Consider the following 12,876-nt stretch of genomic DNA (forward strand, 5'->3'; position numbering starts at 1 on the left):
TTCAATTTATAAGACATGTATAATACATATTTTATTCATTAAGAACATAAGCTCAGAAATTATAGTGGTTGACAACTTAATTTCCAGGGACAAATAGAGAAAGAATGAACTCATGAATTTATTCTCCCTTTTAGAGGCATATCGAACTGAATGTATGGCCAAAGATTGTGGATCTTTCAATTATAATATTAAAAAATTGACACCTTGCACATGGATGCAAAAAAAAAAGAGAGAAAGAGGGGACAGATAAAAAGGAGAAAGAGGCGAGACAAAAAACAGAAATCTAATAAAATACATAGTATTGTTATATATTGTTATAAATGATAATAAATAGAGAGTATATTTAAAATAAGTAATTATTTTTTAAAATGGATTCACCCAAGTAATTATTCCTAAATGTTTCATCGGTAAGAAATCGACTAATTACAACTTTTTGGAAAAAAGGACACGTGAAATGCCAAGAAAAAAAACAATTGCAAAATTAGAGCTTCAGTCAAAGAAACAGAGGAACAAAACTCCTGTTGTTGCTTGTTACCTTAACGAAAGGGGAAAAGAAAGAAGATACTCCTCTATCTTTCTGCGAATAAAGAAAGCAAGCAAAACAAAACAAAAGGAGCATCAGATTCGAAGTACAATTTGTAGTATTTGCAATTCTACAGCATATTTATACTTATTTTTAGAGATGGAATGAAATGAGTTTTCATTAGATATATTAACGGTATAATTTAACGGGTTATAATAAATTATTTGACTGAATAATACAAGAATATTTTACGTGACATAAAACATAAACTCAAATGGAATATATTCGGCCTGCGTCGGGAGAAGGTTTAAAAATATAATTAATAAATTATTTGCTATACCATAATTTCCATCTTCTTATATCAAGTGATTAGTAAAGTATCAAAGATAAATAAAACTGGGGATTTTCTAATTAGTTGTGATTTGCATCAACTTTCTGAGGCAAAAGGAATAAAGCTCAAAACTTGATAGTGCATATTAAAGTAAGTTTACCTCCAAAAAGAAGAGTAAACCATTTGAATAACAGTTCTAAAAAGAAGGGAAAAGTTAACCGGGGCTTTTGTAATGAAGAAGATTCCAAATTGAAAGGTCAAAACATGCTTTAAACTTTTCTAATTGGAGTTCTGTAGTACTGTGATTACCAATAAATAAAGTTGAGTTCTGAGTTTGGATTTTAATAAACTTGGTGCCAATTGTTCCTTTGACATCATTAGACATATATAAAAAACAATTTGAATTATACATACGAAAATGTAAAAGGAATAAAAAAGGCGAGCCGAGGCTGCTGGACCACCAGATTGTTGGACTGGCACCACAGACGAGAAGCTTTTACGTATTACGGAAAAGCAACTCAACCGAATCGCCTCGGAGTGGGAAGGAAATTACCCCGGCCATCGACCTAATGCTTTTCCATCTATCTCGTCCGAATCGAGACCATCAATTACACTATCTATCTAATCTTAAGGTCATGAATTCGAGTGTAAAAAAATAGAAGCTCGCTCCTAGGAATAGGTAATAAATAAATAAATTGTTTGATTGTAAATTTAAATATGAAAATTTTAAATTTTTATTTTTTAAATAAAATTATATATTTAAAAACTTTATAAAGTATTATAGGTCATGATACTATTATATGATAAACATATATTGTTTGAAATTGACGAAAAAGAAACTATAAATTACAATAATTAACAAAATAAATCTCTCGACTCCAACAAATCTATCAATTAATGCCACATAAATTGGGACATGGCAAATAACATATATTATTAAAAAATTAGGTTCAAAATGTACTATAAAATACAATAATTAACAACTTAATATATTAAAGAGACATATAAAAAATGGTTAATATTTGAAATTCTGCATGTGCCACATAAATTAGAACAAATAGAGTAATAAATATTACTTTCAAAATTATGTTAAAAAAAAGTACTACAAATCACAATAGCTAACAATTTAAAATATTTTTAAAATCATATAAAAATTTCAATAACTTCTCAAATTCCATAATATAACACTTAAATACTACATATTATATATTAATTACTATACTATAAATGACTTAAATACTCCATATTATCTATTACAATAATTAACAATTATTTGACACTTTAAATTCTATCAATGCCATATAAATTAGGATAAAAAACCTAACATATAATATTTAAATATATTTACAAATAATATAAGTAATACTATACATTACAATAATTAACAGCTTAATTATTTAAAACTTATATAAAAAATTTAATTGACTCTCTAAATTCTATTGGTACCACATAAAATGGATTATATGATAAACATATATTGTTTGAAATTGACGAAAAAGAAACTATAAATTACAATAATTAACAAAATAAATCTCTCGACTCCAACAAATCTATCAATTAATGCCACATAAATTGGGACATGGCAAATAACATATATTATTAAAAAATTAGGTTCAAAATGTACTATAAAATACAATAATTAACAACTTAATATATTAAAGAGACATATAAAAAATGGTTAATATTTGAAATTCTGCATGTGCCACATAAATTAGAACAAATAGAGTAATAAATATTACTTTCAAAATTATGTTAAAAAAAAGTACTACAAATCACAATAGCTAACAATTTAAAATATTTTTAAAATCATATAAAAATTTCAATAACTTCTCAAATTCCATAATATAACACTTAAATACTACATATTATATATTAATTACTATACTATAAATGACTTAAATACTCCATATTATCTATTACAATAATTAACAATTATTTGACACTTTAAATTCTATCAATGCCATATAAATTAGGATAAAAAACCTAACATATAATATTTAAATATATTTACAAATAATATAAGTAATACTATACATTACAATAATTAACAGCTTAATTATTTAAAACTTATATAAAAAATTTAATTGACTCTCTAAATTCTATTGGTACCACATAAAATGGATTATATGATAAACATATATTGTTTGAAATTGACGAAAAAGAAACTATAAATTACAATAATTAACAAAATAAATCTCTCGACTCCAACAAATCTATCAATTAATGCCACATAAATTGGGACATGGCAAATAACATATATTATTAAAAAATTAGGTTCAAAATGTACTATAAAATACAATAATTAACAACTTAATATATTAAAGAGACATATAAAAAATGGTTAATATTTGAAATTCTGCGTGTGCCACATAAATTAGAACAAACAGAGTAATAAATATTTTTTTCAAAATTATGTTAAAAAAAAGTACTACAAATCACAATAGCTAACAATTTAAAATATTTTTAAAATCATATAAAAATTTCAATAACTTCTCAAATTCCATAATATAACACTTAAATACTACATATTATATATTAATTACTATACTATAAATGACTTAAATACTCCATATTATCTATTACAATAATTAACAATTATTTGACACTTTAAATTCTATCAATGCCATATAAATTAGGATAAAAAACCTAACATATAATATTTAAATATATTTAAAAATAATATAAGTAATACTATACATTACAATAATTAACAGCTTCATTATTTAAAACTTATATACAAAATTTAATTGACTCTCTAAATTGTATTGGTACCACATAAAATGGATTATATGATAAACATATATTGTTTGAAATTGACGAAAAAGAAACTATAAATTACAATAATTAACAAAATAAATCTCTCGACTCCAACAAATCTATCAATTAATGCCACATAAATTGGGACATGGCAAATAACATATATTATTAAAAAAATATTTAAATAATTAAGCTGTTAATTATTATAATGTATAGTATTACTTATATTATTTGTAAATATATTTAAATATTATATGTTAGGTTTTTTATCCTAATTTATATGGCATTGATAGAATTTAAAGTGTCAAATAATTGTTAATTATTGTAATAGATAATATGGAGTATTTAAGTCATTTATAGTGTAGTAATTAATATATAATATGTAGTATTTAAGTGTTATATTATGGAATTTGAGAAGTTATTGAAATTTTTATATGATTTTAAAAATATTTTAAATTCATAACTATATATTTCAATGTACAAGATTTTGATAAAATAAAATCTTTAAAGTTAAATTATAATGTTTTTGAAATTTAAATTATTAAAACATATATAATGATTTTATAGAAAAAATAATATCATATAAAATTAAATGAAAAGGATAATAAATTCAACTTTTACCATGATAAGGTTGAAAAATATTATTTAAGTGGAAGGAGGTGGGGCCCACTTGTATATTTTATATAGTAAGTATTGAACATTTGTAGAGATCTTATTGGCACAATGGTAGTCATTTCCTAGAGTCTTCTAATATATAGTAATTACAAATTTGAATCTCCAACTATAAAAAATATCATACTATATATTAAGACGAAAAAAATTACAGCATCCATACGAAAATATAACATCAACGTCCAAGGTTTGCGCGGAGGCTTTTCTGCGGGACATTTTCCCACGGCTTCAAACCGGGAAATTGTAATAGTCGAATGGTGGTCGATGTTTCCTATGTGATTGACATAATATATAAACATGACTCTTAGTTTGACTTTAACAGACAATTATTCCCTCTAATTTTGAGTGTGCATAAATAGACACTTAAACTTATATAAAATTAAACAAGTAGACATATATATTCTACATGACATAATACATATAGGACACCACATATAATACAAAATTACCGGATGAATGTGTTAAGTGACTACTTATTTACATCCAAAACTAAATGTTGTGTCATTTTACAATAATAGCTGAAAGATGCCAAAAAGCAGAGGTATTAAAAAGAAGAAAAGGCCCCCAATTCCCAAGATTTCAATAATTTAGACCACAAAACATCCCTTGTTCAAGCCAAGTTGGACCTGACAGGCTGTACACAAGGGCCCTGTTATGGTCCATCTGTCCTTTTCCAGTCGGCCCAAATTCCAACACTTGCACCTTCCTCCTCTCTATGTAAACCCAAAAAAGGACTTGTATATAAGTATGTTCTTTAATTCCATCTACTTTTGATCTTTATAACAATAATAACAATGTGATATGATCTCATATGAGATACTGTTTTTTTTCCTTTTTTACAATTGTTTGTTTTAATAATCTTACGTCAAAAGAAGATTTGAATCTCAGTTTCAGACTTCACACTTGACGATTAACAATCACGTGCCATATCATTAATCTACATGATATGGTACAAGTTACAACGCTGACTAGTGACTGAAATGTTGGTTTACAGTATCTTTCAACATGATCACTGCACTTCTTCCAAAATAATTGACTATTTTTAAAATTGGAGCATGTAATTTGATTTTTTGAGTTTGTTATATATTTTCTAAATTAAAATTAAGAATAAATTTGTATCAAAATATAATAAAAGAATATATTTGAATCGAAGGTATAATAAAATAAAATATTTAAATTTAATCAACGGATAAATGTGAATCTTACTTTATACCGAACAGATAGAGAGATTCATAGCGCAATAGTAAGGATATGCACGAAACTTATTTAGAGAGTTATTATTTTTTTTATAAAAAAAGTAGTACAGGGATAGAACCTAACTATAATATGTTCCAGGTAAATGTCTATTACGGTTTAACTTTTTGTAGGTATAGTGAAGTGTTCTTTCCATTGTACATAAAAATGGAGCTCCAGAATAGAAGGAAATTTCCAGTGGGTGGGGTCTATAAAGCTTGCAAGTACTATGAGATATAGTGGGAGTGGCACACATGGCCGCCGACTCAACAACATTGGGGCTTAAAGCAAAACTTAAGAGAGGGGCCCTAATATTTTTTTCATCATATATACTTTTATTTAAAATCTACATTTCTAGCTATTTTAGATGCGAAGTCATTATGTATTGTTTTATAATCAATTTGTTTTAGTAATTCATTTTCAAATGATAATATAGCTAATTCATTTAATCTCTCTTGAGACATTGTTGATCTTAAAGAAGATTTAATCAATTTTAATTTTGAAAAAACTTCTTTCGGCTGAAGCAACGGTTACAGAAACTGTTAACATTCTATAAGCAATATGTGTATTTGGAAAAAAATCAAGTCTTTTAATAATTTGATGGAGTATTTTCATTCGATCATTATTTTCTACTTGTATTATTTCTCTTAACACTTTTGATTTAAAAAATAAATCTAAATCGTCAATATCAGAATAACTATTACGTGTTAAAGAAAGTTCAAGGTTAAGACAATATTTTTTTATCTCATCATCTAGTGATCTCAATATTTACCACTAAATAAGAAATCAAAAATATTTTCATATGCTTCAATTAATTCAAATCTATTTTGAAATGAAAAAATAGTTTGATCTACTCTACATAAAATCAACTCTAAAAGATTCTTCAGGGACTTTGTGATTTCGCTATCCATATTTTCATCAAATTGTTTCTTACGAAATTCAAGTTTATTTTCATTTTATATGTAATTTTCTTAGTAGAAATCATAACACTCACAGTATAAAATTAACATATATAAGTAATGGTTTTTTGAAAATGGGAGCCCAAAATATATGAGGCTTCCAGCGATACTTTAGTGGCCTAGGTTAAGACGGCCCTGGTGGCACAGTGCTTTTCTGAGACTCTGTGAAAAGAAAACTGTCACCATTAAAGCCAGAAACTTGAATCGGTCCCCTGTTTTTTCTCCTTGACTTGCTCTGCATGCAACACTAAATGCTTTCTCTTTTGTCAACTACCCTCAATTTTGCTCTCTGTTTTTTTATTTTCAATATTGTTCTTCTCCCAAGAAAAAAAGAACATTCCTTTAATTTGCAATTATAGGTCAATTTATTCGCATTTTTAATGGGGTTTTATCAAGATTGTAGCAGCATTAACTGTTTGGTAGCTCAATCTTGACTTGTCTGCACATTTAGACTTTAATGCTTTTCATTTTCACTGAATTAGAAAGGGTCCACCCATGTAATTTTCTTATTCATGATTAGCCAAGAACGTAAAATGGGTTGCTTCAAGATTGTTGGAAACTTGGCTCCATTTTGAAGTCACTGTTAAATGGGTTTCTTCAAGCTTTTTGTGATAGTGTTGGTTATTTGCGCTTTCTTTATAGCAAATACTTATCAGTTACAGTCCTATGAAATTCAAGCTCTTCTTCAGTTGAGGAAGCACTTGGAATATCCAGTTCAGTTGGATGTTTGGGAGAATTACCATGGAGATTTTTGCAGCTTGACTTCAACACTGCATATGAGCATTACCTGTCAAGATAACTCTGTTACTGAACTCAAAATCAAAGGAGATAAGTTAGTTAAGTTGAATGAATTTCATGGATTTGCAATTCCAAACCAAACATTATCTGAGGGTTTCTCCATTGATTCTTTTGTTACCACATTGACAAGGTTAAGTAGCTTAAAGGTTCTTACTTTAGTTTCTCTTGGTATTTGGGGACCCCTTCCTGATAAAATTCATAGGTTAGCTTCACTTGAACTTTTGGATATGAGTTCAAATTTTCTATTTGGTTCTGTTCCTTTTCAGATGTCAAGATTGATTAAGCTTCATACTTTGACATTAGATGCCAATTTTTTCAATGAAACTTTCCCTGATTGGTTTGATTCCTTACACAATCTTACTATATTAAGCTTGAAGAACAACAGGTTGAAGGGTCAGTTTCCTTCTTCAATGTCTAAAATCACAACCCTCACTGACATTGTTCTGTCACACAATGTGCTTTCTGGTAAATTGCCCGATTTAACGGCCTTGTCTAAGTTGCTTTTATTGGATTTAAGGGAAAATCATTTGGATTCTGAATTGCCACCCTTGCCAAAAGGACTTACCACAGTTCTTCTTAGCAGTAACGTTTTTACGGGTGAAATCCCAGTAGAATTTGGCACACTAAATCAACTTCAACACCTTGATCTGTCGAATAATTCTCTCAGTGGAATGCTGCCTGCTGGCTTATTCTCTTTGTCTAGCATTAGCTACTTGAATTTAGCGTCTAATGTTCTTAGTGGTTCACTTCCTAGCCATCTCAATTGTGGGGGTGAACTTGGTTTTGTTGATATTTCTGATAATAGATTAGTTGGTGGGCTTCCTTCTTGCTTGAACACTATTTCAGATAAGCGAATTGTTAAGGTTGGTGGAAATTGCTTGTCTCTTGACACTCAATATCAGCATTCAGAGGGCTATTGTAAACAAGCAAATTCGGATAAGAAACAGATCACAGGAAAACAAATAGCATTGTTGGCGGGTGTTATTGGGGGAATTGTAATTGTTGTGGTGTTTCTGTTAGTTGTCCTTTTCATCTTCCGTAGAAAACGACATGCGCGTAACATGGTGGATAAGCACATTCCTCCGAAAGTTGTGCAAAATACACAGCCCGGGGTTCCCTCTGAACTCCTAGCAAATGCCAGTGAGTTGATGTTTTTCTTATTTCATTTTTAATCTGTTTAATTAATATGAAGGAAATGTTCTCCAGAAAAGCTTAATCTCAATCTTCGAATTCTCAGGAGTCATTTCTCAAGTGGCAAACACAGGATCACAAGGTTCCCCATCATATCGAGTGTTCTCCATGGAAGAATTGCTAGAAGCAACAGAAAATTTTGATCAGTCAGCATTACTTGGTGAAGGGTCAGTTGGAAAAGTATGGCTTCAAAACAATACTTATGGTTCTCATTGATAATATATATCTTGATGTTTTCCATTCAATCAATGGTCACGCTGAATTTTGGCGCAAAGTGATATACTTGCTGTAAAACTTGAATAAACGAAGCAGGACGTAGATTTTGTTGCATAGACCATGTCCAACAATGATAATGCAATGAATGCACTAGTTCACCAAAGTACAAAATGGATTTAGGTGTTTTTTTTTTTTTTTAAAGTGCTTGCCTATCATATTCGCATTCTACATGTGCATCTGTGACTTCTTTTGATGATAAAAACTGGTGTCACCAATAATGCTTTTGTGCATTTGATTTCATATCTAATGAACACATGACAGTTCAACTAAATATATCGAATGCCCTTAAAGGCAAAATTAGATAGTCTCACACGTTTGAGTGCCTATGCAGTGAGTTGACATCTGTGCTATTTTGATTGACATAAACAGGTGTTAGCCTTATTATGTCTTGCTTGAATAAGACAGTTATTTTAGTTATCAGCAATTCCCTCAATATTTATCTCCATTTCAGATTTACAAGGGAAGATTAGAGAATGGAGCTTACATAGCTGTAAGGTCACTAAATGTGTGCATAGTTCACAAAAGTTAAAAATTGTTTTAGGTTTTTTTTTTTTTTTTAAAGTGCTTGCCTATCATATTCGCATTCTACATGTGCATCTGTGACTTCTTTTGATGATAAAAACTGGTGTCACCAATAATGCTTTTGTGCATTTGATTTCATATCTAATGAACACATGACAGTTCAACTAAATATATCGAATGCCCTTAAAGGCAAAATTAGATAGTCTCACACGTTTGAGTGCCTATGCAGTGAGTTGACATCTGTGCTATTTTGATTGACATAAACAGGTGTTAGCCTTATTATGTCTTGCTTGAATAAGACAGTTATTTTAGTTATCAGCAATTCCCTCAATATTTATCTCCATTTCAGATTTACAAGGGAAGATTAGAGAATGGAGCTTACATAGCTGTAAGGTCACTAAATGTGTACAAAAGATACTCTAACCGGAACCTCAAACTACGATTGGACTTACTGTCAAAGTTTCGTCACCCCCATTTAGTTAGCCTTCTGGGTCACTGCATTGATGGTGGAGCACCAGATGATTCAACTGTCCCCAGAATTTTTCTCATTTATGAATATATCTCTAATGGAAACTTCCGTGCTCATCTATCAGGTCAGCTAAGTAAATCCTTTAGCATGAGCATTGCATGTGTTTTGATGCTTGGTTGAATATGGAAATATTATATGATGCACATATGGAGTGCTGGTTGGATTCTTTTCTCCCAGAAATGATTGGGATACCCTTGTTGATGAATCTCTATCTAGCATTGCAAGTATTTTTGCTACTTATGAGCTTGAGGCATCTTATTCATCATATTAATTTCACACATAGTGGTATTCAGTATGCAATTACTGTCAGTTTGATTGAGCAACAATGTAATGATTCACTTGCACGAAGTTCTGTTGGTTGAATTTCATACTGAGTTGGACCTTTATTTTTGTTGTTATATACTTTCATTTAACCCTGCATGTCCAATAAGTACAGAAAATACAAGAGACACGCCATAACGTATTCAGCTTATCTCAAACACTTGTACTTGCAGAAAATAGTTCAAGAAAGATCCTCAAGTGGTCAGACAGGTTGTCGGTGCTGATTGGTGTTGCCAAGGCAGTGCACTTTCTTCACACAGGTGTAATTCCTTCTTCATTTAGCAACCGCTTGAAGACGAGTAACATATTGCTTGATGAGCATAACATGGCAAAATTAAGTGATTTTGGGATGTCCATTCTTATGGAAGAAAGTGAAAAGGTGGGTATTTTAATATTTTGTGTGAAAGGTGAAAATTCAAAATTTAGGATAGATGGTAATTTCTCATACTCAATATGTCTTTTTTCAGGCAAAAGGAGATGACGTCACCTCCTGGTATGAAACTCTTCACTCATGTATTCCGTAACGTGCCTTACCAACTTCCTTTTACTAAACCAACTGGGATTCTATTTCAAGAGTGTCAACTAGAGGCATATATATCATCTACTATAGCTGTTTGCAGGATATAAATCAGTGATATTTTATTCTTGTGTAGGCATATGACAAAGAAAGAGGACGATGTTTATAACTTTGGTTTCATATTACTGGAGTCGCTGGTTGGCCCTTCTGTCAGTGGAAAAGGAGAAGCATTTTTGATGAATGAAATGGTATGAAACTGCTATATTATTATGTATGCAACTCCTTTGTCATTGACAGTAACGTAAAGTATTCTTCAGCAATTTGTTCCCTTTAGGATCCTAAACGTTGTTGCAATGTTGGATAAGTAACAAAATTTTCGTTCGCTCTGCAACCTAACTTTACAATCAGTACTAATATAGATTAACAGAACTACACACATTATTCAAGTTTTATTAGGTAAACCTTCTGATATGCAAGTACCATAGGGAGAAAAGTTGAGCCTGATATACAAGAGTCAAAAGTCTTGATTTTTTCACTGGTGTGTTACATAAATATCTCTGGATTTTCTCTTTGAATGACAGGCATCCTTTGGTAGCCAAGATGGTCGACGCAGAATTGTGGATCCAATAGTGCTAGCCACTAGCTCCAATGAGTCATTGTCAATTGTAATATCCATCACCAACAAATGCATATCTACAGAGTCATCAACTCGCCCCTCGTTTGAGGATGTTCTCTGGAACCTACAATATGCTGCTCAAGTTCAAGCTACAGCTGATGCAGATCAGAAATCTGATGCTACTTCACCGTCATAAGCTATTTGAGAAGTACAACTGCATCGAATCAACGATATTTAATTTGGTCAGATCATAGGAGAATGTTAGCTGATTAATTTCATGATGGTTGTGGGAGTACCAACCGGTAGGCTACTAGCCTTAAAGCTCAAGTTTACGCTACAGGTCCTCCCATATTTTCTTTATTTTGTATCAGAATTGTAAATTTTGTTGATTCTAGTAATAGGTGATGTTTTCATATAGTATAGACCCTCGTTTTAAATTCTATCATTGCAAGTAGGCAATTGAACTCGTAGAAGTCTAGATTCAGACAAGACAATACTTTAGTCATCATATATATGTTTGGTGCAACGGAAAAAAGATATGGATACCGCAAATGCAAGACATTATCAATTTTTTTGGTGCCTGCTGTTTGGAGAGCAGTTGGTTGAGAGACCATACTAATATATAACTTGCACAGAAATTGAAGGACAAAAATAGGCAATATGATTAGCAAATGGTAAGTTCCAACTTCATTAATTACTCAACGGAAAGAGGAAATGATTTCTTAGGTTCACTTTCAATTTATATAAAAAAAAAAAAACATGTTTATAAAGATTTAAGAGGGCTACAAAATTAAATCCTCAGGAAACAAAGACTTTAATTTCTAAATTGAGAAAGAAAAGTTGGGGGGAAAAAGTAGAAGAGTGAGGACAAAATCAAACAGTATTATATTAGGATGGGTCGCTGTTGAGCAGTACCGACAAGGGCCATATTTCGTTTCATCATTCTTTAATATGGACGTGCCACCAACTAAAATCTTAGAATCTATTTACAAAACCTTCATTTTCATATTTCGTGGTTGTATTGTGTTTCACAAATTTATTAATGTCCTCCACTTATTTTTAAAGAATTTAATCCATATAAACGTTATAAATAATATTTACATAATTATATCACTTATAATATAATTATCACATAATATTTTTACAGTAATCATCAATAATTGATAACATGAAAATGATAATCAACCAACTTGTTATATACGTACTTACTTAAAATATATTACTAATAGTACGAAAATCCTTACTATATAAATTTCAAATTCATTTATTCCTTTTTCAATAATTGAAAACACGTATGTAGTAGTATTTGCAATTCTATTCAGGTAGTTTCAGCTCTATGAATTATCCTGTGAAAAATATTTACTAAGTTGGTAAGTGAAAATGAAATTATCTTGTCTGGAAATAGTAGTACTCCAGTTGGTATGGAGGTGGGAGAAGTAAATAAATAGAGTATGAGGAGTTGGCGTATGACCCCAATGTCGGCGGAATCATTCAAATCCCAATTTCAAGAACTACCCCACCCTTCTCATATACTATAACTACACGCGCCTTTCTAATTGCACGCCCTCGCCTTTCCAACTTTAAATTTTCTTTAAAAAAATATCCAATAATTGACCCAAGTATTTCATGAC

The 12,876-nt window shown here is 30.2% G+C and overlaps 1 protein-coding gene across 1 annotated transcript; it reads left to right on the forward strand.

Moving 5' to 3' along the window:
* Positions 1-6,630: 6,630 nt before the first annotated feature.
* On the forward strand, positions 6,631-11,667 carry LOC102600855 (probable inactive leucine-rich repeat receptor-like protein kinase At3g03770). Its single transcript, XM_006338622.2, has 7 exons — positions 6,631-8,413; positions 8,511-8,644; positions 9,612-9,855; positions 10,286-10,491; positions 10,580-10,605; positions 10,766-10,877; positions 11,211-11,667. The coding sequence occupies exons 1-7, from the start codon at positions 7,063-7,065 to the stop codon at positions 11,439-11,441; spliced, it is 2,304 nt and encodes a 767-aa protein (XP_006338684.1). The 5' UTR covers positions 6,631-7,062; the 3' UTR covers positions 11,442-11,667.
* The last annotated feature ends 1,209 nt before the right edge of the window (positions 11,668-12,876 follow it).

The sequence above is a fragment of the Solanum tuberosum genome, unplaced genomic scaffold (assembly GCF_000226075.1).
Source record: "Solanum tuberosum cultivar DM 1-3 516 R44 unplaced genomic scaffold, SolTub_3.0 scf00004, whole genome shotgun sequence".
In the NCBI taxonomy this organism is placed as follows: domain Eukaryota; kingdom Viridiplantae; phylum Streptophyta; class Magnoliopsida; order Solanales; family Solanaceae; genus Solanum; species Solanum tuberosum.

Bases quoted from the DNA above. Each gene is read 5' to 3' on its own strand.
- LOC102600855 (XM_006338622.2), top strand. From the start codon at position 7,063: ATGGGTTTCTTCAAGCTTTTTGTGATAGTGTTGGTTATTTGCGCTTTC. The intron at 9,856-10,285 runs GTCAGCTAAGTA...TTGTACTTGCAG, and splicing joins CTTCCGTGCTCATCTATCAG to AAAATAGTTCAAGAAAGATC. The intron at 10,878-11,210 runs GTATGAAACTGC...TTTGAATGACAG, and splicing joins CATTTTTGATGAATGAAATG to GCATCCTTTGGTAGCCAAGA.